General features: G+C 32.4%; 2 protein-coding genes across 4 annotated transcripts in view; one reads left to right on the forward strand and one right to left on the reverse strand.

The window, feature by feature from the left end:
* LOC143069702 (2-oxoadipate dehydrogenase complex component E1-like) overlaps positions 1-27,037 on the forward strand; it is a 79,170-nt gene extending 52,133 nt beyond the window's left edge. For all 3 annotated transcript variants that reach the window (XM_076244474.1, XM_076244473.1, XM_076244472.1), the window contains 6 exons: positions 19,574-19,730; positions 22,191-22,291; positions 23,286-23,633; positions 24,642-24,705; positions 25,306-25,391; positions 25,834-27,037. In XM_076244474.1, the coding sequence (XP_076100589.1) occupies positions 19,574-19,730; positions 22,191-22,291; positions 23,286-23,633; positions 24,642-24,705; positions 25,306-25,391; positions 25,834-25,935 (858 nt within the window). In that variant the 3' untranslated portion in view covers positions 25,936-27,037. The remainder of the gene's footprint in view (positions 1-19,573; positions 19,731-22,190; positions 22,292-23,285; positions 23,634-24,641; positions 24,706-25,305; positions 25,392-25,833) is intronic.
* LOC143069696 (uncharacterized) lies at positions 4,648-16,702 on the reverse strand. Its single transcript, XM_076244464.1, has 2 exons — positions 16,641-16,702; positions 4,648-9,032 (listed from the first exon to the last, which is right to left on the reverse strand). Exon 2 carries the CDS (start codon positions 9,017-9,019, stop codon positions 7,286-7,288), a length of 1,734 nt encoding a protein of 577 aa, XP_076100579.1. The 5' UTR covers positions 9,020-9,032; positions 16,641-16,702; the 3' UTR covers positions 4,648-7,285.
* Positions 27,038-27,337: the final 300 nt, after the last annotated feature.

Consider the following 27,337-nt stretch of genomic DNA (forward strand, 5'->3'; position numbering starts at 1 on the left):
AACCGGTGTCGGTTGACCACCAAAACTCAGAAACCGTAAGTCGTAGACACCTAGGATTTTCACCATTCATCATCAATTCATGTATCTTTGAAAAATACCTCAAGGTCAAATGTGTATGTTGACCTTGACCTTTGACCTAACACCTTGTTATGGAACAATCTCAGAAACTATTATACTTACAGAAGTTTTAAATAGTGGAAAATGTTTGGGTCATTACGGCGCAACTTCGTTACATTTTGACCGAAGAGATTTGACCTTTTTTTAAGGGGCATAACCCCTTTTTTAGGTTTCTGGTAAGACAAAATCAGGTTTAACTATATAACCAAAGGTCCTAGACCCATGGGGTCTTCAGCAATGACATTAGGGACTAATGCCCTTGACAAAGGTCAAAAGGTCAAAGGTCAAGGTCATGTCCCAGATAGCGAATTTAGTGTTTTAAACCTTATATAAAGGATTTTTAGTGTGTTTTAAAGCTTTTTAAGGTTGACCTTGACCTTTGACCTTTCACTTTTTATTGGATATCTCAAAAACTATTATACTTACAGAAATAGTAAATAGTGCAAAATGTTCAGGACATTGGGGACTATTGACCGTGATAAAGGTCAACAGGTCAAAGGTCAAGGTCATGTCCCAAATAGCGGATTATGTGTTTTTTACCTTATTGAAAGGGTTTTAGTGAGTTTTAAAGCTTTTCAATACATTCTACGTCTATTGGAACATGTATTTTACATTACAAAAGGAAAGACCTCTCAATTGTTCAAGAACAATTGACAGTTTAATTATTATTATTATTATTATTAAGGTCTTTCCTTTTACTAAAGGGAAAGACCTTACTGTATTTCTTCTGTTTATTATTATTATTCTTCCGTTAAACTTTGACAAATTTAGCCGCGTAAACCGTAAGAAGTGTCTCTTTCATATTCACACTTTGTATAGGTGTCATGAATACCTATCTGGAACTCACCCTGTGAGTCAAAATATTTTGTCGGTTCGGAGTAATCCCTCCGAAACCCAAAAACCTTGTTATCGTTCCAACACCGTAACCGTAATAGGTAGACAAAAAACAAAGGGTGAAATTTGTTCAGGACCAGACCCCGGTTCTTCGTTACATTTGGATCGAAAAGATTCCACGACTCATTGGTAGGGTTATGCCCCTATTAAAATTAACCGGTGTCGGTTGGCCACCAAAACTCAGAAACCGTAAGTCGTAGACACCTAGGATTTTCACCAATCATCATCAATTCATGTTTCCTTGCAAAATACCTCAAGGTCAAATTTGTATGTTGACCTTGACCTTTGACCTAACACCTTGTTATGGGATAATCTCAGAAACCATTATACTTACAGAAGTTTTAAATAGTGGAAAATGTTTGGGTCATTACGGCGCACGTTTGTTACATTTTGACCGAAGAGATTTGACCTTTTTTTAAGGGGCATAAAGCCTGTTTTAGGTTTCTGAAAAGACAAAATCAGCTTTTACTACATAACAAAAGGTCCTAGACCCATGGGGTCTTCAGCAATGACATTGGGGACTAATGACCTTGACAAAGGTCAAAAGGTCAAAGGTCAAGGTCAAGTCAAATATAGCTAATTATGTGTTTTTGACCTTATTTAAAGGATTTTCAGTGTGTTTTAAAGCTTTTCAATACATTTTAAGTCTATTGGAACATGTATTTTACATTATAAAAGGAAAGACCTCTCAATTGTTCAAGAACAATTGACATTTTAATTATTATTATTATTATTCTTCCGCCAAACTTTGACGCAGTTAGCCTCCGTAACCGTAAGAAGTGTCGCTTTCTTGTTCACACTTTGTATCGGTGTCATGAATGTCTATCCAGAACTCACCCTATTAGTCGAAATATTTTGTCGGTTCGGAGTAATCCCTCCGAAACCAAAAAACCTTGTTATCGTTCCAACACCGTAACCGTAATAGGTAGAAAAGAAAAGAAGGGTGAAATTTGTTCAGGACCTGACCCCGGTTCTTCGTTACATTTGGATCGAAAAGATTCAACGACTCATTGGTAGGGTTATGCCCCTATGAAAATTAACCGTTGTCGGTGGACCACCAAAACTCAGAAACCGTAAGTCGTAGACACCTAGGATCTTCACCAATCATCATCAATTCATGTATCTTTGAAAAATACCTCAAGGTCAAATTTGTATGTTGACCTTGACCTTTGACCTAACACCTTGTTATGGGATAATCTCAGAAACCATTATACTTACAGAAGTTTTAAATAGTGGAAAATGTTTGGGTCAACATGGCGCAACTTTGTTACATTTTGACCGAAGAGATTTGACCTTTTTTTAAGGGGTATAAAGCCTGTTTTAGGTTTCTGAAAAGACAAAATCAGCTTTTTCTATATAACCAAAGGTCCTAGACCCATAGGGTCTTCAACAATGACATTTGGGACTAATGACCTTGACAAAGGTCAAAAGGTCAAAGGTCAAGGTCATGTTCCAGATAGCGAATTTAGTGTTTTTAACCTTACATAAAGGATTTTTAGTGTGTTTTTGAGCTTTTTAAGGTTGACCTTGACCTTTTCAATACATTCTATGTCTGTTGGAACATGTATTTTACATTCCAAAAGGAAAGACCTCTCAATTGTTCAAGAACAATTGACAGTTTAATTATTATTATTATTATTCTTTTTCCGCCAAACTTTAACAAATTTAGCCGCGTTAACCGTAAGACGTGTCGCTTTCATGTTCACACTTTGTATCGGTGTCATGAATACCTATCTGGAACTCACCCTGTGAGTCGAAATATTTTGTCGGTTCGGAGTAATCCCTCCGAAAGCCAAAAACCTTGTTATCGTTCCAACACCGTAACCGTAATAGGTAGACAAAAAACAAAGGGTGAAATTTGTTCAGGACCAGACCCCGGTTCTTCGTTACATTTGGATCGAAAAGATTCAACGACTCATTGGTAGGGTTATGCCCCTATGAAAATTAACCGGTGTCGGTTGGCCACCAAAACTCAGAAACCGTAAGTCGTAGACACCTAGGATCTTCACCAATCATCATCAATTCATGTATGTTTGAAAAATACCTCAAGGTCAAATTTGTATGTTGACCTTGACCTTTGACCTAACACCTTGTTATGGAATAATCTCAGAAACCATTATACTTACAGAAGTTTTAAATAGTGGAAAATGTTTGGGTCATTATGGCGCAACTTTGTTACATTGTGACCGAAGAGATTTGACCTTTTTTAAGGGGCATAAAGCCTGTTTTAGGTTTCTGAAAAGACAAAATCAGCTTTTACTATATAACCAAAGGTCATAGATCCTTGGGGTCTTCAGTAATGTCATTGGGGACTAATGACCTTGACAAAGGTCAAAAGGTCAAAGGTCAAGGTCATGTCCCAGATAGCAAATTTAGTGTTTTAAACCTTATATGAAGGATTTTTAGTGTGTTTTAAAGCTTTTTAAGGTTGACCTTGACCTTTGACCTTTCACTTTTTATTGGATATCTCAAAAACTATTATACTTACAGAAATAGTAAATAGTGCAAAATGTTCAGGACATTGGGGACTATTGACCTTAATAAAGGTCAACAGGTCAAAGGTCAAGGTCATGTCCCAAATAGCGGATTATGTTTTTTTTACCTTATTGAAAGGGTTTTTAGTGTGTAATAAAGCTTTTCAATACATTCTACTTCTATTGGAACATGTATTTTACATTACAAAAGGAAAGACCTCTCAATTGTTCAAGAACAATTGACAGTTTAATTATTATTATTATTCTTCCGTTAAACTTTGATGAAGTTAGCCTCCGTAACCGTAAGACGTGTCGCTTTCATGTTCACACTTTGTATCGGTGTCATGAATATCTATCCGGAACTCACCCTGTTAGTCGAAATATTTTGTCGGTTCGGAGTAATCCCTCCGAAACCCAAAAACCTTGTTATCATTCCAACACCGTAACCGTAATAGGTAGAAAAAAAACAAAGGGTGAAATTTGTTCAGGACCAGACCCCGGTTCTTCGTTACATTTGGATCGAAAAGATTCAACGACTCATTGGTAGGGTTATGCCCCTATGAAAATTAACCGGTGTCGGTTGGCCACCAAAACTCAGAAACCGTAAGTCGTAGACACCTAGGATCTTCACCATTCATCATCAATTCATGTATCTTTGAAAAATACCTCAAGGTCAAATTTGAATGTTGACCTTGACCTTTGACCTAACACCTTGTTATCAATACAACTCAGTAACCATTATACTTATAGAAGTTTTAAATAGTGGAAAATGTTTGGGTCATTATGGCGCAACTTTGTTACATTTTGACCAAAGAGATTTGACCCTTTTTTAAGGGGCATAACCCCTGTTTTAGGTTTCGGGAAAGACAAAATCAGCTTTTACTATATAACCAAAGGTCCTAGACCCATGGGGTCTTCAGCAATGACATTTGGGACTAATGACCTTGACAAAGATCAAAAGGTCAAAGGTCAAGGTCATGTCCCAGATAGCGAATTTAGTGTTTTTAACCTTATATAAAGGATTTTTAGTGTGTTTTCGAGCTTTTTAAGGTTGACCTTGACCTTTTCAATACATTCTACGTCTGTTGGAACATGTATTTTACATTACGAAAAGGACAGACCTCTCAATTGTTCAAGAACAATTGACAGTTTAATTTTGTTTCTGAATTTTTAAATAGTAATATTTAATGCTTAAATATACTGACTGTATTTTACCTTTTATTAATTAATAATTGTTATAACAACACCTATTGTATTTTGTTTGTAGGCATAGGTTGAATATATTTTTATCAAATGTTGGCATAGGCTGAAGACACCGAATAATGTCATTTACAGAGATACAATTAAAACATAAGATTGCTCAGATTAATTAATTACAATTGACAAGATACCAAAGTGTTGCTCAGAGCAATTATTTACAAGCGACATGTTTCACAAAATTTACCTTAGTAATTAAATTAAAGTTTTTGATAAACTTTTTCATAATTTCATATTTTCTAAAATAATATATGTTCTCAATAAAATTCACTTTAAAAACTTTTACCTAAAAGAACACCTTTAATAAATTCCCCCTTCTCCAATATGTTTGTCCTCAAACATGAGAAAATACACATATATGTACAAAAACATTAAACGTAAAGAAAATATATACAATAATCATGAAGAATAAATTGATATACACAAGAAAATGCATAGATAAAGATAGAATTTTGTGCAAGATAAGATGAAAAATTCAATATTAGACAAAATTGCTAGACTAAGAAAATTGCCAGATTAAGAAAATTGCCAGATAAGATATGAAAAGCAAGACTAAAAATGAAAATAAGACAAGACATATATGCAAAGAAGAATTCTAGACTGAGAATTTCATAAAAACAAACAAAATATTTAGCTGTATGCTCCTTGGTGGTCAGCCCTATACAAGTGCAGGGTGTGAAGTTGAATGACCAGTCCAACTCCAAATGGTTTTTATCAGCATTAATATACTTTTAAAACAAAAATGTAACAAAAAACTAAATAATAAAAGTACAAACATAAAACATACAAAACAACATATTTACAGTACTGGTACTTCTTACATTAACTATATTCTATATACATGCAATTCATTATTTGCTTATCTATTTGGCTATACTCTATAATATTCTCATTTATACCAATCTATATTTTCATTTATACCAATCTATATTCTCATTTATATCAAACTATGTGGTTTAACTCTATAACTTTCTTATTACAAAATGTACCAATCTATGTGGTTTTATTAAAAAATCTATTCTTTGCCCATCTTTGTGGCTTAATAAAAATAGTAGCTACAATTCATTATTTCATTTCATATTTAACAATTGTACATGTACTATTCACACATTTATTTTCTCCTTATACTTATTTCAATTTTGAACTGTGTTTCTAATACATTTTTAAAGATATTAATTGACGCATTTGACAGACTATCCAACGTATCCCACTCTAGTGCAATGACTGGATTCCTGTATCCTGATAAATATTCCATTGTACCATCTATGTTGTATCTAATTTCACGTATTTTTCCATCGGAAGCTATTTGAAAACTGCAGTCACGTTGATTTTCCTTTCCTAATCTTTTCTCCATAGCATAATGAATGTCTTGTTGTAAAAGAGCTTGTTTGAAACGTTCCTTATGATCTATTTAAACTTGTCATGCAGTATTTGGTGCTGAAGTCATTGATTCATATTTTGTACATGTTGTAGTATTTCTAGATTTAATTAAAAAGTATGGTCGGTTGTTAACAATTCTTATGGCTAATTAATAACTGTTGATGTTCAATTCTTTGATGTTGTCCATTGATGGTTTCAGTTTGAGTGCTTATGTCGGCTGTGACTTTAGTTGAAATATATTGTACACTATTAACAGCTGGATCTGGTTTTGTGAAAAATTTGTGTTTATTCTGCTGTAATGGCCATTTTCTTTTCTTACCACTCATTGTACGTTGTGCATGCAATTCTCGTATTAGTTTTGCTGGGACCTTGCTTGGAAAATACCATTCTGTGTTTCTTGATTTATCGGTAAACTTAAGTTTATAATATAATGTACCATTACCTCTGACTGTTGATAAAACTTGTTGAATCTCCTCTTCTTTGAATGCTTTGCACTTATTGTTCTTACAATCCTGACAGGATGGTTTGTTGTCTTTTACTGGTGCATTTACGGTTGAATCTCCTGAAGGGCCTGCAGTTCTCTTTTTTTTTACTTTTTTTTGTTCTCTCATTTTTTTCACTATTTTGTGGTGGTTGTTGTATTTGTTTCATCCATCCAACCTATTTAAACAGTGATGCTGATGCTGAATATGGATTACCATCTGTAATAAGTCTTTTAGCCCTTTTATGCAATCTAATAATTCTCACTAGGTTATTTTTTTAGCAAAATCAATCGAAACACTTGGAAAATCAATCAGTTGGAGAATTCAACAGATAACTTTTTGGATCCAATATTTAAAAATTTCTTAGTTTAGTATAAAACTAATAAATACAGTGTATGTTGAATAGGTTAAAATAAGTTATTAATATGCCCTGTACATGAAAAATGAGGGTTAATTTTGATACTTAAAAAAAGTTTATTTTCAATTTTTAGAAACTGGTTCTTCTTTTGTCTTTATCCTATGACCATACACTTAGTTTTATCAGAATATATGAACATGATATTTTGATAACACTATTTGTCAACACTAGAAGTCATTTTGTACTTTAAATTGTATATCTGTATTACACTTTTCTGATGCATAGTTAATTCATTTGCATACATGTCTCTAATAATTCACATTTCAGATTTTATAAATAAAAGCTTTACGATTCCAACTACGTTTAAGTACAAAACCTGTTTCCCTATTTTTACTTGACACTATCATAATTCCTGTTTCTCTGTTTATGTCTATACAAACAGGATCATTGATTCCATCCACATCTGATAGTATTGTCTTACTGGTTTTACCATCTGGGGATACTACCACTATTCTGTTGTTTTTACAAGAAGCTATATAAACAAAGCCATTCTTGTCTAATGTAATTCCTACTGGACCGTCAATGTCATGATGCTGAAATGTCCAGAGAAGTTCTCCAGTACTTTTGTAGCAGCAGACTTTGTTTTCCATGGAAATGGTACCATAGAGATAACCTCCAAATAATGATAAATGTGATGCTCTTACTCCTTCTAAGATTGTTTGAGACATATCATTCAGATTAACAATTATTATAGTACTTTTCTCCATACTGTTGATGACCAATATTTTACCATCACTTGCTACTCTATAACAATCATGAGAAAGTTTAATTGTTTGAATAATTTGATTCTTTTTTAAATCCACCAGTACCGTCTTCTTGTTTACTCCTAATGCCACAGCAACTGTATTATTTGTGACATAGCAAGCATCAAAAGAATATTCTGTGAATGTAATTACTTGTCTTTCAAAGATGCCATCATTACCAAAAAGCAGCAGGGTACAACTTTTATATCTATAATGGCGATTAATAATTAGGTATTTACCATCAGGTAATATCATACAAATGGGTGCCCTGTCAGATTTTATATCTTCTGGAATAGTCAGAGTTCTCAACATTGATGGTTTGATTTCCTCAATTCTACGAACAGTTGGCACTAAGTTCTGTGCTTGATCTTTTCTTCCTGCATTTAGTCGAAGAGTAGATTGGTTGGTATTAATATTGATATCACCAAATGATTTGACCTCTTTTAGAATTGATTGCAGAGCAGGAGAAATGATAACCTCTAAGTTTTTTTCCTCAAAATTATCTCCACCTTTTAGTTCATCTATGTATTTTGCTGCTTGTGATGTAGTTTTCTCAATTTCTCTCAGACCAACATACATTTGAAGCTCTGTTCCATATTGTGTCATTTTTGAAAACTCACTTTGTAATTGGCTGATCTGATTTGCTTGTGTTTTCAGTTGCTGTAGTAAAGTATTCATCTTAGATTTCAGCTGTGACTGCTTTGATTCTAGGTCATCAAGAATTTTTTGTTCTAATTTGTTTAAGAAATCATCTATCAACTTCCTCATAGATCGAATTTGTTCTGCAGCCTTTGTTTTCTGACTATTGCTTGTGTTCATGCGGCTATTCAAATATTTTATAATCTCCTCTAAGTTTTCCTTTACATTCTTCAAATCTTTTTCAAAAAGTTGAACTGAGGCAGATGATTTTACTTGTTTCAGAATATCTGATAGGGGTTTCAGGTCTTGACATTTTTTGTGTTTATCAGTGATGCACTGTACACAGCAGGGACAGGCATGGAACGAACAATAGAGTTCAAACTTTTTGTTGTGGTCTCGGCACTGGCTACTTATTTCTAGCATGAATTTTGGTAATTTATGGTAGTCTTTAGTCGACATAGTTTTATGGTCTTTAGATGCTTTTGATTTTGTGTGATGTTTTTCACAGCCTGCACATAGGAGCACCTTACATTCTGTGCACCATGTGACAGCTTCTGTAGATGTTCCATCATCATCATTACATAGAGTGCAATTGTCACCACCTGATGAGGCCATATTCTCTCTATTTCTGAAATTAAGAGTACACAAAAAATGATTGTTTAAAATTTTTTTGACATAATAACATGTACAAGAATGGACATCAAACAAGTCATTTTACTTGAAATACTGTTATAAGTAAGAGTTTTGCCGGAAGGAGTAATACCACCTAATCATAGTACGATCTGGTTGCTTACAAAAAGAGTTGAAAAAATATTCCCTTCAATTTGACAGTTGTAGGAATTACTAATCTTACATTTAATTGTAGTAAAACAATTTAGGGTCATCAACCAGGGTTGACAAAAAACCGGGTTTTATGAGTATTGTCCAGCCCAGTGGGAAATACTGGGAAAACCCGGGTTTTACTGGGTTTCCCCTTTTTTGTTTGCAGTTTTTTTAAATGTCTTGGAAATTTTTTTACAAACAAAAAACTGTAAGGGCCTTTTCACAGTTACAGAAGAATTAGAACATGAACTTGATGTATTTCTTAATATCATTTTTAACCGGATTTTTGTGACAAAAATGTCGGTTATTGATTTGGGGATGTACGGCGGGCGGGCGGCAATCAAATGTTGTCCGTGCATTAACTCATGAACCGTTCAACCAAAGCTTTTAAAATTTTAATATGTTATTACTGACAACTATACAAAGGTCAAGTTCAATAATGGCGATTTTGACTTCTACCGTTCAGGAGTTATGGTTCTTGAAAGGCGGCAATCAAATGTTGTCCGTGCATTAACTCATGAACCGTTCAACCAAAGCTTTTAAAATTTTAATATGTTATTACTGACAACTATATGGAGGTCAAGTTAAATGATGGCGATTTTGTCTTTTACCGTTCAGGAGTTATGGTTCTTGAAAGATTGAAAAATGGAGTTTTCAGTCGTGTCCGTGCATTTACTCATGAACTGTTCTACCAAAGCTTCCCAAATTTTAATATGTTGTTACTGATGACAGAATGGAGGTCAAGTTCAATAATGACGATTTTGACTTTTACCGTTCAGGAGTTATGGTTCTTGAAAGATTGAAAAATGGAGTTTCCAGTCGTGTCCGTGCATTTATGCATGAACTGTTCTACCAAAGCTTCAGAAATCTTAATATGCTGTTACTGATGACAAAATGGAGTTCAAGTTCAATAATGACGATTTTGACTTTTACCGTTCAGGAGTTATGGTTCTTGAAAGATTGAAAAATGGTGTTTCCCGTCGTGTCCGTGCATTTTCTCATGAACCATTCAACCAAAGCTTTTGAAATTTTAATATGTTGTTACTGATGACAAAATAGAGGTCAAGTTCCATAATGATGATTTTGACTTCTACTGTTCAGGAGTTATGGTTCTTGAAAGATTGTAAAATGGCGTTTCCATTCACGCTGTTGCATTTACTCATGAACCATTCAATCTAATCTTTTCAAATATTATTATTTCAAAATGTTGATACTGATGACAAAATGGAGGTCAAATATGATATTGATGATTTTCACTTTCACCATTCATCAGTAATGGTTCTTGTGATATTGCCAGGACACAAATAAATGTAAATAAATCCGGTTTGCTGTCGTTGTGACAGCCTCTTGTATTACTATATGCTGATGATACTGTTTTGATGTCTGAAACACCACAAGATCTTCAAATACAGTTAGATTTTTTTAATGAATACTGTAACTACTGAAAATTAAAAGTAAATGTATCCAAGACCAAAATATTATGTTTTTCATATGGAAGATTACCAGACAATTTACACTTTGTTTTAGATGAACAAGAAATAGAAATCGTTTAAGAGTTTAGTTATTTGGGTATCTTACTGACAAAAACGGGAAATTATGAAAAAGGCGATTAAATTACAAGTTGAAAAAGGGACGAAAGCGATGTATAAGATACTAAAAAGGGGGAAATTTCATAGCCTATCAGTTTCTTGCCAGTTAGATCTTTTTGATAGAGTAGTAAAACCTGTTCTTTTATATGGATCAGAAATATGGGGATTCAGCAACTGTGATATTGTCGAAAAGGTTCATCTAAAATTTTGTAAGTTGCTCCTAAATCTGAAATCTTCCACTCCAAACTGTATGATATACGGTGAGCTAGGTCGTTTTCCACTCTCTATTGATGTAAAATTAAGGATGATATCCTACTGGTCTAAATTAATTATGGGAAAGCAGTCAAAGTATTCATGTATTATTTATAAGCTACTGTACCACTTGTATTGCACTAAACACATAGATTTTAAAAATGGTTAATATGTGTTAAAAATATATTCGATGAATGTGGATTTTCTTATATCTGGAACACACAGCTCTTTTTAAATGATGTATGGTTGAAATATAATATCAAAGTAAGATTGTGTGATCAATTCAAACAAACATGGAACGAGACTATTCAAAACTGTTCCAACACCTTGAATTATTGTATTTTTAAGAATGTATTGTGTTTTGAGGAATATTTTAATATTTTAGACGAAAAAGATTTTTTGACATTATGTAAATTTAGAATATGTAACCATAAACTTCCAGTCCAACTTGGAAGATGGTACAATATAGAAAGGGAAAAAAGAAAGTATCATTTATGTAAGCAAGATATTGGAGATGAATTTCACTACATTATTAATTGTTCACATTTTAGAGAAGAGAGAAATAAATTTATAAATCGAAATTTTAGTATAGGGCAAAATATTATAGTATTTACTAAAATTATGTTGTCTACGACTAGGACAGATCTCATTAATTTATGTAAGTTTATACGAATTATAAACAAGCGAGTGTGTCCTCCTGAATAATTTCTTTTTGTCTTTGCTCTGGTTGTATATATTGTATATTTATGTTCATGTAGTTAATATATTGTATTATACAAGCACGTCTTCTCTGTACCTATGTATTTGGTGATGAGAATAAAGATATATATATATATATATAGTGGGTAATACTGGGCAATACTGGGTATTATAAAATACTGGTCTGAATGTTATAGAGGATTCAATGATCAAAAACAAATGTTATACATTTAAGATATATAACCTTTATTGTTTGTCTGGATTGGTAAAACTGTAAATATAAAGCAAACATTTTTTTCTTCAAATAAATATAACTCCTATTAAGAAGTAACAATTACATGTAAAAAATATACATTTATATGATGAATATGTACTGTCACTAATTAGTAAGTAATTATTCTATGGGCGTATGACATTTGCGCCGATTTTTAAAATTTTCATTCTTTCATTTGCGGCTATTTCATTTTTTCATTTGCGCCGATTTTATAATTGCTCCTAATTAGATTTACAGGTAAGTTAAAATTTGTACATGTACTATACCATGAAGGTATATTGGTAAAATCTGGTTATAAATATAGGTTTTAGTTTATTTTGAATCATATTATTCCGGAACTTTGCTGTAACACAACGGACATATTGCACACTGTGCACAACAAGCCGAGGAGTCAATTTTTTAACTATCGACGGCCATACACATAAATAAGTATGTGAGCCAGACAAAGAAAAGATGGACTTCGTTATTGACAATTACGACAAATAAATAAGAGACAAAATCACAAGAAAGGAATATATTAGTTTAAACATATTTTATTTGCATAAGTAGCAAAAGGGATTGGACACAAGTTATAACAACATTAGAGACGTCCTCTCCCAATATATTAGATGTGTTGCCTATAAATACTCAGCAAAAACAGATTTGTGATTTTAACGTATTCCGTTTTTATTCATGGATTGGAATGCAGTAAATAAATTATCAATTCGTCATTTTAGTATAAACAGAGTGCTTTAATCTTATGTTTTTATCTCTTGAATTTAAAGTATGTTAATATAGTGTGCACCTGGCTAACGGAAGAGGTCTATAATAGTAAATGAAAAATAACATGACTTGGATTGAGGGTTGTCTTATTTGCACTCATACCAAATCTTCTTATATCTATTCACCTGTAATTAATCTGTAGTTTACCTGTAAAAAAAATCGGCGCAAATGAAAAACAAAATCGGCGCAAATGAAAGAAAAAATCGGAGCAAATGAAATGCTAATCGGCGCAAATGCAAAACGCCCTTCAGAATAGAATGCAGATTTGTTTATGTAACAATAATCAGCCCTTTCAATTCTATAAGTGTTAATGGCATGACCCCTTAGGGTGTTTATTTAGCAATATGAATGTATAAAATTTGAAATTAACAATTCACTTAAACATTTTTTTTCTTCAAAGTATGGATTATTGAAACAATGCATGGTAATGAACAAGGTTTCCTTAAATGTGCAAATCTTGTATTTTGTCTACATAGAAGGGAATGAAATTGAATTTTTCATTCTTTTAGAAATGTATGTCAATGGTTATATGTATAAAAAATATATTTAGCTGTAATACTATGAAACTACACCAAGTCTTTACTATTTTGTGTTAAAATAAGCCTAAAAAAATCATATTGCCCAGTAATGCCCAGTATTCCCCATTTCTGGGAGTATTGCCCAGCCCGGGAAAACCCGGGTTTTTCCACCCGGGAATTCCCAGGTAGGTAATACTTTGCCAACCCTGTCATCAACATATATCTTGGGTGTTTGAAAGCACCATTATTATTTTTTTGGGGGGTTTTCTATAGAATATTTTGGAAACTTGAGGTTATATGGTTACTAAAGCTTGAACACAGGTAAAATTAGAAGCGAAACTTTAATTGATTAACTTCCAGTGATGGTTATTTTCTTATATGCAACAAAACATTATGTGATTTTTTTTGGTATAGAACTGGACAGGATAAAACTTTACCTATGCCAAGTATTTCTTTTTTTTTGAGTAAAGATAAATTATTCATAATTTTTTGAAAAGTGCAAATTTAACAAAGACTCGTAGGGGTAAATCATTGGTGGTATTAAACCTGAACATTATGTATCAGGTCATTAAATCTTCAAAAACATTCAGATTAAACAAGAAAAAATACTCTCTTAGGATAACCTTTATAAGTAAGTAGGGCAGAAATAGGGAAAAAGGCGCAAATGAAAAACAAAATCGGCGCAAATGAAAGAAAAAATCGGAGCAAATGAAATGCTGATCGGCGCAAATGCAAAACGCCCTTCAGAATATCTTCAGTAGTCTCCGCCCCACTCCAGTTTAAAATCCTAGCTCTGCCACTGTTTGCAGCACAGTAATGTGATGTGGCTTATACAAACTTGACTAAATTTAAAAAATTGATGCCAACGTAGATTGTCTATAAAATGTTGATCTGACAATTAGATAAGAACTAGAGGCTCTTAAGAGCCTGTGTTGTCACCTTGGTCTATGTGCTTATTAAACAAAAGGCACAGATGGATTAATGACAAAATTGCATTTTGGTGATGGTGATGTGTTTGTAGATCTTACTTTACTGAACATTCTTGCTACTTACAATTATCTCTATCTATAATGAACTTGACCCATTAGTTACAGAGGAAAACATTTTGTTGAAATTTACAAAAATTTACAAAATTTATGAAAATTGTTAAAAATTTACAAAGTTTATGAAACTTGTTAAAAATTTACAAAATTTATGAAACTTGTTAAAAATTTACAAAATTTATGAAAATTGTTAAAAATTGACTGTAAAGAGCAATAACTCCTTAATGGGTCAACTTACAATTTTGGTTGTGTTAACTTATTTGAAGATCTTACTTTGCTGAACATTATTGCTGTTTACAGTTTATCTCTTTCTATATTAATAATAACATTCAAGATAATAACAAAAAACTGCAAAATTTCCTTACAAATTACCAATTCAGCAATTCGGCAACTGGTAGTCCGATCATCTGAAAATTTCAGGGCAGATAGATCTTGACTTGATAAACAATTTAACCCAATGTCAGATTTGCTCTGAATGCTTTGGTTTCAGAGTTATAAGCCAAAATCTACATTTTACCCCTATGTTCTATTTTTAGCCATTGCAGCCATCTTGGTTGGTTGGCCGGGTCATCGGACACATTTTTGAACTAGATACCGTAATGATGATTGTGGCCAAGTTTGGTTAAATTTGGTCAAGAAGTTTCAGAGGAGAAGTTTTTTGTAAAAGTTAACAACGACGACGTACGCTTACGACAGAAGCTGGACGACGGAAGCCAAGTGATGAGCAAAGTTCACTTGGCCCTTGGTTGGTTGGCCGAGTCATTGGACACATTTTTTTAACTAGATACCCTAATGATGATTGTGGCCAAGTTTGGTTAAAGGAGTAAGTTCGGTAAGGGCCATATTTGGCCCCAATTATAAAGTTCATAGTTACAAGCCAATGAAGGTTTTAAGTTGCATTAAATACATGTGAGAAAGTTAAACAGAACTGTTTTTGTCAAAGTTTAAGTCTAAGACGTTGATTTTTACATCCCAAAAAAGGTCAAGATAAGGGATTTTGGTGAAATTTGACAAAATGAGCTGGATTTCAACCAAATTAAGGACCAGGAAACATAGAGCGCAGCCGTCGACAAACTTAATATTCAAATAAGACATGTAAAATGTCTTCACAAACATTATTTTAAAAGATCTTTGTTGTCGACGTATGCGCTCTATGTTTTCTGTCCAATAATCTATTGAAATTTACCTATTTTCATTGATTTTTCGTGAAAAACAATATGAGTGCAACTTGTGACGTCATAATGTAACGTAGAAACGTAAAATTTTCAACAAAATAGCTTATTTCCTATCTAGTCACTATATTAGCTTTAATTAATTGTGATATTGGTCGATAAATCCAAATTTGAAATTTACGCTAAAAAAGGGGGCCATTTTAGGACCTTACTGAACATACTCCTTTGGTCTAGTAGTTTCAGAGGAGAATATTTTTGTAAAAGTTAGCGATGACGACGGACAAGGACGCCGGACGCTGGACAACAGACGTCAAGTGATGATCAAAGCTCACTTGGCCCTGTGGGCCAGGTGAGCTAAAAATGTTTCAGAGTCAGAAAAATTATTGAAGGTGTTGTTGCATTTTTTTTTGGTATTCATTTTAAGCATTATTCCTACCAGAGTGGTTAATGTTTAGGAGTTTTGCTACTCAATAGACAACTTTCGAGTTTGATGCATTTCCGTCAAAAACTTTGGTTTAAGTGAACATCATTCATGTGTTTAGGGGCATTGTCAATTCCGTTCTAATGTTGAGAGAGTGATTGGAAGACTACAAAGCTATATTGTACGAATTATTCAGCAACTTGAATTCTCAAAATTGTCTTTCAGCTCTGCTGTCATTAAGGAATTGTGATTAAGAACCTACAGTACAAATGTTATTTCTAGTTTATCCTTCACAATGACGATCACTAAGATGCTTGATAAACATTGATAGTGCAGGGATACAGGCAATCCCCTCTATCTGATAAATGACGCCATGGCGTGTATAATTGATGAGTTTTTTTCGGTAACAGATGAGCTCGAAAGTGGTCTATTGCTTTAACAATGGCTTTACAAATGTAATAACAGGAGGCTGTCAAAATGACAGAAAACCAGGGTTTTATAAAGTGATTGTTGCCATTGTTATAGAAATAAAAGTGCCATAATTTAGTCATGAACAGTAAAATTGAAAATGATCAAAATAAGACTTCTGTGGTTGAAGATCATTTATATGTTGTTTTTTAGATGTTATCTTTTTTTTGTTTTGTTGGATTGCTGTCTCAAAAAAACTCAAAAACAAATTCTTACCCCTAAATAGTTTGATTACTGGTGCTCTGGAAAAGGAATGTCTACAGGGAAGTAAAATGTCCAATAACTGGTACACAAACCTGGTATTGTTTATTTATAGCAAGCTATATATAGATAACTGGGTTTGACATATTCCAATTTAGAATGCTTTCAATAAGAAGTTGTTTAAGATCAAAATATTGTGATTATACTGATATATATTATGCAAGTGTATATTTCCAAACAATGTACAGTTTATTTTTTTTTTCAAATTTAACTTGAGAAATTCTTGCTTCATACATATTTACTTGAAGGTTACAAATTTTTGCTGTTCAGTTTTCTTTCAATTTTTATAAGACCGCAAAAATTTTAATTTTTTGGTCGTATATTGCTATCACGTTGGCGTCGTCGTCTGCGTCGTCGTCGTCGTCGTCGTCATCGTCGTCGTCCGAATACTTTTAGTTTTCGCACTCTAACTTTAGTAAAAGTGAATAGAAATCAATGAAATTTTAACACAAGGTTTATGACCACAAAAGGAAGGTTGGGATTGATTTTGGCAGTTTTGGTCCCAACATTTTAGGAATTAGGGGCCAAAAAGGGCCCAAATAAGCATTTTCTTGGTTTTCGCACTATAACTTTAGTTTAAGTGAATAGAAATCTATGAAATTTTGACACAAGGTTTATGACCACAAAAGGAAGGTTGGGATTGATTTTGGCAGTTTTGGTCCCAACATTTTAGGAATTAGGGGCCAAAAAGGGCCCAAATAAGCATTTTCTTGGTTTTCGCACTATAACTTTAGTTTAAGTGAATAGAAATCTATGAAATTTTGACACAAGGTTTATGACCACAAAAGGAAGGTTGGGATTGATTTTGGGAGCTTTGGTTCCAACAGTTTAGGAATTAAGGGCCAAAAAAGGGCCCAAATAAGCATTATTCTTGGTTTTAGCACAATAACTTTAGTAAAAGTGAATAGAAATCAATGAAATTTTAACACAAGGTTTATGACCACAAAAGGAAGGTTGGGATTGATTTTTGGAGTTGAGGTCACAACAGTTTATGAATGAGGGGCCAAAAAGGGGCCCAAATAAGCATTATTTTTGGTTTTTGCACCATAACTTTAGTATAAGTAAATAGAAATCTATGAAATTTAAACACAAGGTTTATGACCATAAAAGGAAGGTTGGGTTTGATTTTGGGAGTTTTGGTCCCAACAGTTTAGGAATAAGGGGCCCAAAGGGTCCAAAATTGAACTTTGTGTGATTTCATCAAAAATTGAATAATTGGGGTTCTTTGATATGCCGAATCTAACTATGTATGTAGATTCTTAATTTTTGGTCCCGTTTTCTAATTGGTCTACATTAAGGTCCAAAGGGTCCAAAATTAAACTTAGTTTGATTTTAACAAAAATTGAATCCTTTGGGTTCTTTGATATGCTGAATTTAAAAATGTACTTAGATTTTTAATTATTGGCCTAGTTTTCAAGTTGGTCCAAATGGGGGTCCAAAATTAAACTTTGTTTGATTTCATCAAAAATTGAATAAATGGGTTCTTTGATATGCCAAATCTAACTGTGTATGTAGATTCTTAATTTTTGGTCCAGTTTTCAAATTGGTCTCCATTAAGGTCCAAAGGGTCCAAAATTAAACTAAGTTTGATTTTAACAAAAATTAAATTCTTGGGCTTATTTGATATGCTTTATCTAAATATGTACTTTGATTTTTGATTATGGGCCCAGTTTTCAAGTTGGTCCAAATCAGGATTCCATATCAAGTATTGTGCAATAGCAAGAAATTTTCAATTGCACAGTATTGCACAATAGCAAGAAATTTAATTGCACAATATTGTGCAATAGCAATTAATTTTCAATTAGAGTTATCTTTCTTTGTATAGAATAGTAGTTGATAATATATGTTGGAAATTTGCCAGACATGACTATGATGTCATTTTCTATTTTTATTTGCCTATAACCTTATGTAAATAACTTCATCCGAAATTTGCCAATATAAAATGTTGCTGATGAAGCTTTTTTTCCTTATCTTATCTAAAATGTTTTTAGATAATGTATGTTGGACATTTGCCAGACATGACTATGATGTCATTTTCTATTTTTATTTGCCAATAACTTTATGTAAATAACTTCATTGGAAATTTGCCAATATAAAATGTTGCTGATGAAGTTTTTTTTATTGTTTTATACAATAAACAATGTATATTCACTTTTACTACCAACCAATCTTTACCATTCAGTGATAACAAGCACTTTATTTTACATTTTAATATTTTATGATGTATTTAAAAGAGTAGTTATTGTTGCAAACTCCATTAGAAATTTGAATTGATATCAGTTTTGGAAAAAGGGAAATAGGGATGTGAAAAAAAGGGGGGGGGGTTTAAATTTTTCTCATTTCAGATTTCATAAATAAAAAGAAAATTTCTTCAAACATTTTTTGAGAGGATTAATATTCAATAGCATAGTGAATTGCTCAAAGGCAAAAAAAAACTTTTAAGTTTATTAGACCACATTCATTCTGTGTCAGAAACCTATGCTGTGTCAACTATTTAATTTTAGATTTAAAAAGTTTGAAAAAGAAATCTTTAATTGATTTGTAAAATCTTGACATTTGTTTTGTGTAAAAAACCCATGTAATGTCAAAAATTTGATCACAATCCAAATTCAGAGCTGTATCACGCTTGAATGTTTTGTCCATACTTGCCCCAACTGTTCAGGGTTCGACCTCTGCGGTCGTATAAAGCTGCGCCCTGCGGAGCACCTGGTTACACTTGTAGTAAAGCTTTCAACTTCCATATGGTAAGAGTATTAGGTGCACCCTAACAATCTTACTTTATTTATTTGCAGTTGGCCAATAGCTCTCTGTCTGATGAAGCTGTGATAGGATTTGAGTATGGTATGAGTATAGATGTCCCCTAACTATTGTACTTTTTTTATTTTCAGTTAGCTAATAGTTCTCTGTCAGAAGAAGCCGTGTTAGGATTTGAGTATGGTATGAGTATAGATGACCCTAAAAGTTTAGTTATATGGGAAGCACAGTTTGGAGACTTCTTCAATGGAGCACAGATTATGATAGATACATATATAGCTAGTGGAGAGTGTATGTATATCAAATTAACTGTTGTATTTTAGAAGTTGATAATTGTTATTTCCCTTATTTTTGTGCTATGTTCACATTTCCTGAGCAGTGTGAGAAAAATATTTCTCATCACTATTGAAATATTTATTCTCAGCAATTGATTAGTTGAAACTTAGTTATGACGTTTTATTTTCTTCTGAAATATCCTGTTGTGATGTCATGAAAAAAGGCAACCATGTCTGATGACCTCACATCTAAAGAACAAAAGTTTATGCTATCTTTGAAAAGAATGATAAATCATTAGAGACAGATTCCACCACTATAACCCATGTATTACGATATTTCTCAACTCTCAACCCTTAAATTTTAATTTTTAAACTGTCTTGAGTGGAGAAATAACTTAACACAATTTTTTGCAGTAATGGAATCTTTTTAGCCATCACTTGGCGTCCGTCGTCGTCGTCGTCGTCTGTCTGGTGTAAACTATTTCAAATATCTTCTCCTCTGAAACTACTAAACCAATTCCAACCAAACTTTAGCTGAATGATCCTTAGGGTATCAAGAATAAAGTTTGTGTTTTATTTATTGTTTTGTCAAAAAACATGGCCGCCATGGCTAAAAATAGAACATAGGGGTAAAATGCATTTGGCTGATATCTCAAAAACTAAAGCAATTAGAGCAAATCTGACATGGGTTATTAGGTTCATCTGGTGTACATAAGGTAACGTTCTATCAGCCCTGAAATATTCAGATGAATCTAATAACCCATTGTTTGGTTGCTGCCACTAAATTGGTAATTTTAAGGAAATTTTGCAGTTTTTGGTTATTATCTTGAATAGTATTAATGATAAAGATAAACTGTAAACAGCAAATATGTAAAGCAAAGTAAGATCTACAAATAAGTTAATATGACCAAAATTGACCCCTTAAAGAGTTATTGTCCTTTAAGGACAATTTTACAAAATTTGTTTATCATGTTTTCTAACGTCCGTCGTTGTCGTCGTCTGTCTGGTGTAAACTATTTCAAAAATCTAGAATAAAGTTTGTGTTTTATTTTCTGTTTTGTCAAAAAACATGGCCACCATGGCTAAAAATAGAACTAAGGGGTAAAATGCAGTTTTTGGCTTATATTTCAAAAACCAAAGCAGTTAGAGCAAATCTGATATGGGGTTAAAAGTGTTCATAAGGTAAAGTTCTTTCAGCTCAGAAATTTTCAGATGAACCTGATAACCCAATGTTGGGTTGGCTTGCTGCCACTAAATTGGTAATTTTAAGGAAATTTTGCAGTTTTAATAGTAATTATTATAAAGATAAGCTGTAAACAGCAAATATGTTCAACAAAGTAAAATATACATTAAAGTTTATTAATGATTAAACCAAAAAAACAAACTAGGATGAAATTGGACACTTACACTCTTAAACGAAAGATAAATGCTAAAAAATCAAGGTGAGACACGGTTTTGGAGGTCAAGCTGTGTTGTACAAGAATCTATAAAATATTTTGGAATGCTATGAAGAACAAAGACGCTAAATTCATTCAAGTGTGGACATCACAATATAGCAACTAATTACATTATAATTATGTCATAATGAAATTATCACAATTTTAAAGATTAATCTTTCTTCTTTCTTTTGGTACCTCATTTATAAAATATATAGAAGGATGAAATGAAGAAATTACATCAGTTTATAGTTAATGTTTGATTGGGAGTGTGAACAAATATTTGTATTGTGCTACCTTAATATGCTCGTAAGGGAAACAAGGAACATTATCCTCATACAAAAAAATAAGATAATTCTAAATAAATGTCCAAAAAAAAAAAGGAATGTATTACAAAGGATAATCATAAGATATACTGGAATTTTTCTACCGAATTTTGGCTGTAAAAAAAATGCTAACATTCCAATTTTCAATAACAGTTAACAGCAGATACATTATCACAATAACTGATAACAAAAAAACTAAAAGCCCAATAACAGCTATCAAAGAATAACACAATAATAGCTAACAGCAAATATATTTTCAGAATAACAGATAACAAAGAATTAAATTAAATGCCCCATAACAGCATAACAGCTAAACCCCTTGCCCCCCCTTCCTCATTATTGTTTGGTAAAAAGGTTCACACTATAAAAATACTAACTGTTTACAAAACTTTATTTATTTTGAAATCTTAAGAAATTTCTTCTAAAGGAATAGATAACCTTAGCTGTATTATTAAGCAAAATCTTAAAGAATTTTGTGTTCTCAATGTCCTCAACATTGTACTTTATTTTGCCTTTAACCTTTTCTCTTTAGAGCGTCACTGATCAGTTTTATGTAGAAAAAACACATACTGGCATACACAATTTTAAGCCTGATATATATGATGAGTTTATTTCTAACCTATATTAAATACCTGTTGTAAGAAGTTATATAAAAAAAAGCGTCACTGAAAGTCAAACTCATTAAACTCATTGACATTAATCATCTTATTTCAGTGAAATGGTTATTACAGAGCGACTTAGTGATGTTATTACCTCATGGTATGGATGGAGCAGGTCCTGAACATTCATCCTGTAAAATTGAAAGGTTTTTACAGGTAATGTCAAAAGGTCAGGGTCATTTATGTCAAAGGCTGAGGTATGTAAAATGGTTATTTCAAAGTGACTTAGTGATGTAACTACCACATGGTATGGATCGAGCAGGGCCTGAACACTCATCTTGTAAAATTGAACGGTTTCTACAGGTAATGTCAAAAGGTCAGGGTCATTTATGTCAAAGGCTGAGGTATGTAAAATGGTTATTTCAAAGTGACTTAGTGATGTTACTACCACATGGTATGGATCGAGCAGGACCTGAACACTCATCCTGTAAAATTTAACGGTTTCTACAGGTAATATCATAAGATCAAGGTCATTTATGTCAAAGGTCAAGGCTTGTAAAATGGTTATTACAGAGCGACTAAGTGATGTTATTACCTCATGGTATGGATTGAGCATGACATAAATACTCACCAAGTAAAATTGAAAGGTTTCTACAGGTTATATCATAAGGTCATGTTCATTTATGTCAATGGTCAAGGTTTTCTAAATGGATATTACAAAGCAAGTTATTGATGTTATTACCACATTGCATGGATGGAACAGAACCTGAACGCTTATTATGTAAAATTGATTGGTTTTAAAAAGTAATGTCATAAGATCAAGGTCATGTATGTCAAAGGTCAAGGTTTGTAAAACGGTTATTTCAGAGTTACTTAATGATGTTACGAACATATGACATAAATGGAGCAGTACCTGAACACTCACCAGGTAGAATTGAAAGGTTTCTGCAGGATATTTCATAAGGTCAAGTTCATTTATGTCAAAGGTCAAGATTTATTTTCAAGAGAATTTGGGACATCTGATTTTTTGTAAAAAAAAATTGAAAGTTATAAAAAAATATGTTTTTACCAAGTAATTTTTCCATTAATTTTAAAAAGAAATGTACAGCTTAAAATTGTGTAGCAAAGCCTTGCATATTGATCTAAGATTGAGATTTGAGTTCAGTGACTTCTTTTTGTCCTGTTTTAAATTTTAAACACTTATTTCCAGGCAACAGACAGTAGTGAACACAAAGTAGACGGAGACAATGTCAACCTTCAGGTTGTCAATGCTACAACTCCAGCTCAATACTTCCATCTTCTCAGACGTCAGGTGGTTCGGAACTTCAGAAAACCATTGGTGGTGGTAGCTCCTAAAACAATCTTACGTTTACCAGCAGCAACCTCTACCTTAGATGATATGTTACCTGGAAAAACATTCTTACCAGTGATTGGTGATAAGAAAGTTAAAGGTGACAAGGTCAAAAAGATCATTTTCTGTAGCGGAAAACATTTCTATACATTGGATAAGGAGAGGGATTCCACGAAGTTAGAAGATGTAGCACTTGTTAGAATAGAGGTACTTCTAAAAAGTAAAATCAAAGAAAATTCAAAATGGAAATTCCATGATCAAATGGCAAAATCAAAAGCTCAAACACATCAAACAAATGGACAACAACTGTCATATTCCTGACTTAGTACAGGCATTATTTTAAGTAGAAAATAGTGGATTAAACCTGGTTTTAAAAGCTAGCAAAACCTCTCACTTGTATGTCTATGACATTTGCAGAAAATATCATTACAATGACAATGATGTGGGTCTTTGTGGGAACAAAACAAACAGACACAATTGGCAAAAAAGTTGGGATAATGCAGACTGAAAATTATGATTCCATTTTTTGAGAACTTTTTTTTTATGCCCCACCTACAATAGTAGAGGGGCATTATGTTTTCTGGTCTGTGGCTCCATTTGTCCGTCCAGGTTAAAGTTTTTGGTCAAGGTAGTTTTTGATGAAGCTGAAGTCCAATCAACTTGAAACTTAGTACACTTGTTGCTTATGAGATGATCTTTCTAATTTTAATGCCAAATTAGATAATTACCCAATTTTACGGTCCATGGAACATAGAAAATGAAAGTGGGAGTTTCAGGTTAAAGTTTTTGGTCAAGGTAGTTTTTGATGAAGCTGAAGTCCAATCAACTTGAAACTTAGTACACTTGTTGCTTATGATATGATCTTTCTAATTTTAATGCCAAATTAGATAATTACTCAATTTCACGATCCATGGAACATGGAAAAGGATAGTGCGAGTGGGGCATCCATGTACTTTGGACACATTCTTGTTTTTAATTATGTGGTTTGAAAAAAAATTTCATTAAACATTTAATTTGTATTCTGTACACAAGAAGATTTTCATACACTAGAAATGATTTTGACCCTGATTTTCCAGTAATTGAACCTTTACACATAATAGAGGTAGTGTGCCATGGTGTCCTACACTGTATTGACACATATTGTTATGTCTTTGATATATTTAAAAGAGATTATTCTCACCACTTACTAAAAAGAAAACTAACTTTTCATTATAGAGTCTATGTCCATTCCCAGCAGGGGAAATTCAACAAGAAGTAACCAAATATCCTAATGCTACAGGTATATTTTAATTATAACGATTTATACAGCAATGACTATTTTTTAAATTGCATAATGTTAAAAGAAGGTAGTAGAAAAAAGTATTAAAAAAAAGTCATAATCAAACAGATTCAAGATGTCAATTTGATTACCTAACAAAGTTCTCCCTCAGAGCCTTTTTTAACAGTATTTAGCATCAAATGAAACACTAAGATAATTCAATACACCTCATCCCTATCTGGAAATCGGTCCTGGTTAACCTGAGAATCTGTTCCGTTTGAACTATTGACATCATACAACAATCACTTTTCCATTGTGGCGTCAGATATTTGGTATTATGACTTCAAAATTTTACGCGAAACCTTTGTGATGTCCAGTGATGGCGAACAAATAGCAATACAGTGTATGGAGATATACTATCTATGTCGATCATCAAACACCAACCAATACATGCTATTTCTAAACTCAAATTGAGTATTATGACACCTACTGTTAGATTGATTGATCGATGATTGATTTACACTACAGCAGCACATAAGGTTACATCATAACCATTTAAAAGTTAGAAGAATATTTTATAGTATTTCAAGCAAGACCAGGATATTCATTGTTGTTTTTCAGATTTCCTTTGGAGTCAAGAAGAACACAGGAATATGGGAGCATGGACATTTGTCTCTCCAAGGTTTAATAATTTAGTTGGATGCACGGTAAGGTTTTAAAATTTATTTGTATACAATGTAATTAGTTCCAAGAAATACTTCTGAATCATTTCAACTGATTGGTCATTTGATAATTTACCAGAAATAAATAAAAGACAAACAAATTGCTTAAAAATACATTTTACATGTTGGACGGTATTTTATAGAAAATAATAATTTCAGTTTTTTATTTATTACTTATTATTAGCTGGAGACGTGAATTAAACAGACAAAAAAGCATAAGGAAATGGATGAAATTTAAAGAGACTAATGGTTATAATAGGGTGCTAAAATTTTAAAGAATAGACTATTATGAACAAAAAAAAGAAGTCTAGGGAAAAATGTAGAAAAAATGGGAAATACAGAAATTAAGAACCGCCATCCTAAACCTATTTCTATGTCACTTATAAAGAGGACTTTACTTACTGAACTTATTTTTATTATATTGTAGTTACGGTATGTTGGAAGAGATCATTTAGGTTCTCCTGCTACAGGTATTGGTGAAGTACATAGACAAGAAAGTATACAAATCATTGAGGATACATTTAGTTAAGGAACAATTATGTAAAAATTATGTTCAGCATTAATGTATATGTGGGATAACATGTGTATGAAGTTTTGTAATTGACCATTGTACTAAAATTACCGGTGTATACATTACATCACAAGTCTTAAAAATGCAGAGCTATAACTTACCAGAAACTGATTTTTATTTTTAATTCAGTCACAGTGACAAATTTTAGAATTCAAAAATATCATAGTCTAGGCCATCGGAGAATTTGCCACTGGAGGTTAAGATATCTATCAATCGGAATTCATGCAGTCCCATCTAGTCTCTATTTAATGATAAATCAAAATGAACCCATAAATGCCTTGAATGATTATTATTTTGTTTAGGCCTTCTAAGTTTCAAGCCAGTATATATGTAAAAACTCTCATCTAAGAACATTTTTAAAGAATAACATAATTTTGTATTGATACTTGTGAACAATATATTAGAATGAGTTATTTTAAATCAGTTATACTAAAACTCTTGCATTAACGGTGTCAGTTTATATTTGTAATTCCATTCATTCAACAAATATTTCTTTGACATTTTTGACAGGCTCTACTGAACAAAATGATTTAATATTTAGCTAGAAACTTATTAGTGATGGCTTTAAATGTGTGTTTTTTTTTCCTGATTTGCCAAACACAATAAAGTTTCTGTTTGACAATAAGTTTCACCTTGAATTTTGAGCTGTAATGTGGGATATGTGCGCATTGCATTTGTGCCAATTTAAAAAAAAAATCCAATCTTTAATTTGCATCAAAAAATATTATCTACATCTGCAGCAGTAATAGTGAAGATAAAGTACGGCAAAAACACTATATTGGTGTATTTGCATTGATAAAGTACGGGAAAACACTATATTGGTGTATTTGCATTGATAAAGTACGGGAAAACACTATATTGGTGTATTTGCATTGATAAAGTACGGGAAAAACACTATATTGGTGTATTTGCATTGATTTGTATGTTTTATTATCTAATCAGTGATATTTTTGTATTTTGAAAAGTTGTTAGTGATTTGCTCTGTTATATTGTTTTTGTATCATATTAATCAGCTGTGATATTTTGTCTAATACTGAACTGTAATAAAAGATAAACAGGGTATGGTATTTAAATGTTTTATGCCCAAAGAAAGTTATGTGACTCTTTTTATACGACCACAAAAAAAATTGTTGGGTTTGTTTCATGATTTGGTGTTGTTGTTGTTGTTGTTGTTGCCCGTAGATACAAGTGGTTTCAGGACAATAGCTTTAGTTTAAGCAGGTGGATCTCTATGATATTTTACATGAAGGTTCACTACCAGAAAAGGAAGGTTGGGATTGATTTTAGAGGTTATAGTACCAACAATTTAGGAATTAGTGGCCAAAACAAGCATTTTAGTTGTTTCTGGACAATAACTTGT

The sequence above is a fragment of the Mytilus galloprovincialis genome, chromosome 3 (assembly GCF_965363235.1).
Source record: "Mytilus galloprovincialis chromosome 3, xbMytGall1.hap1.1, whole genome shotgun sequence".
Taxonomy (NCBI): domain Eukaryota; kingdom Metazoa; phylum Mollusca; class Bivalvia; order Mytilida; family Mytilidae; genus Mytilus; species Mytilus galloprovincialis.

Bases quoted from the DNA above. Each gene is read 5' to 3' on its own strand.
- LOC143069696 (XM_076244464.1), bottom strand. From the start codon at position 9,019: ATGGCCTCATCAGGTGGTGACAATTGCACTCTATGTAATGATGATGAT.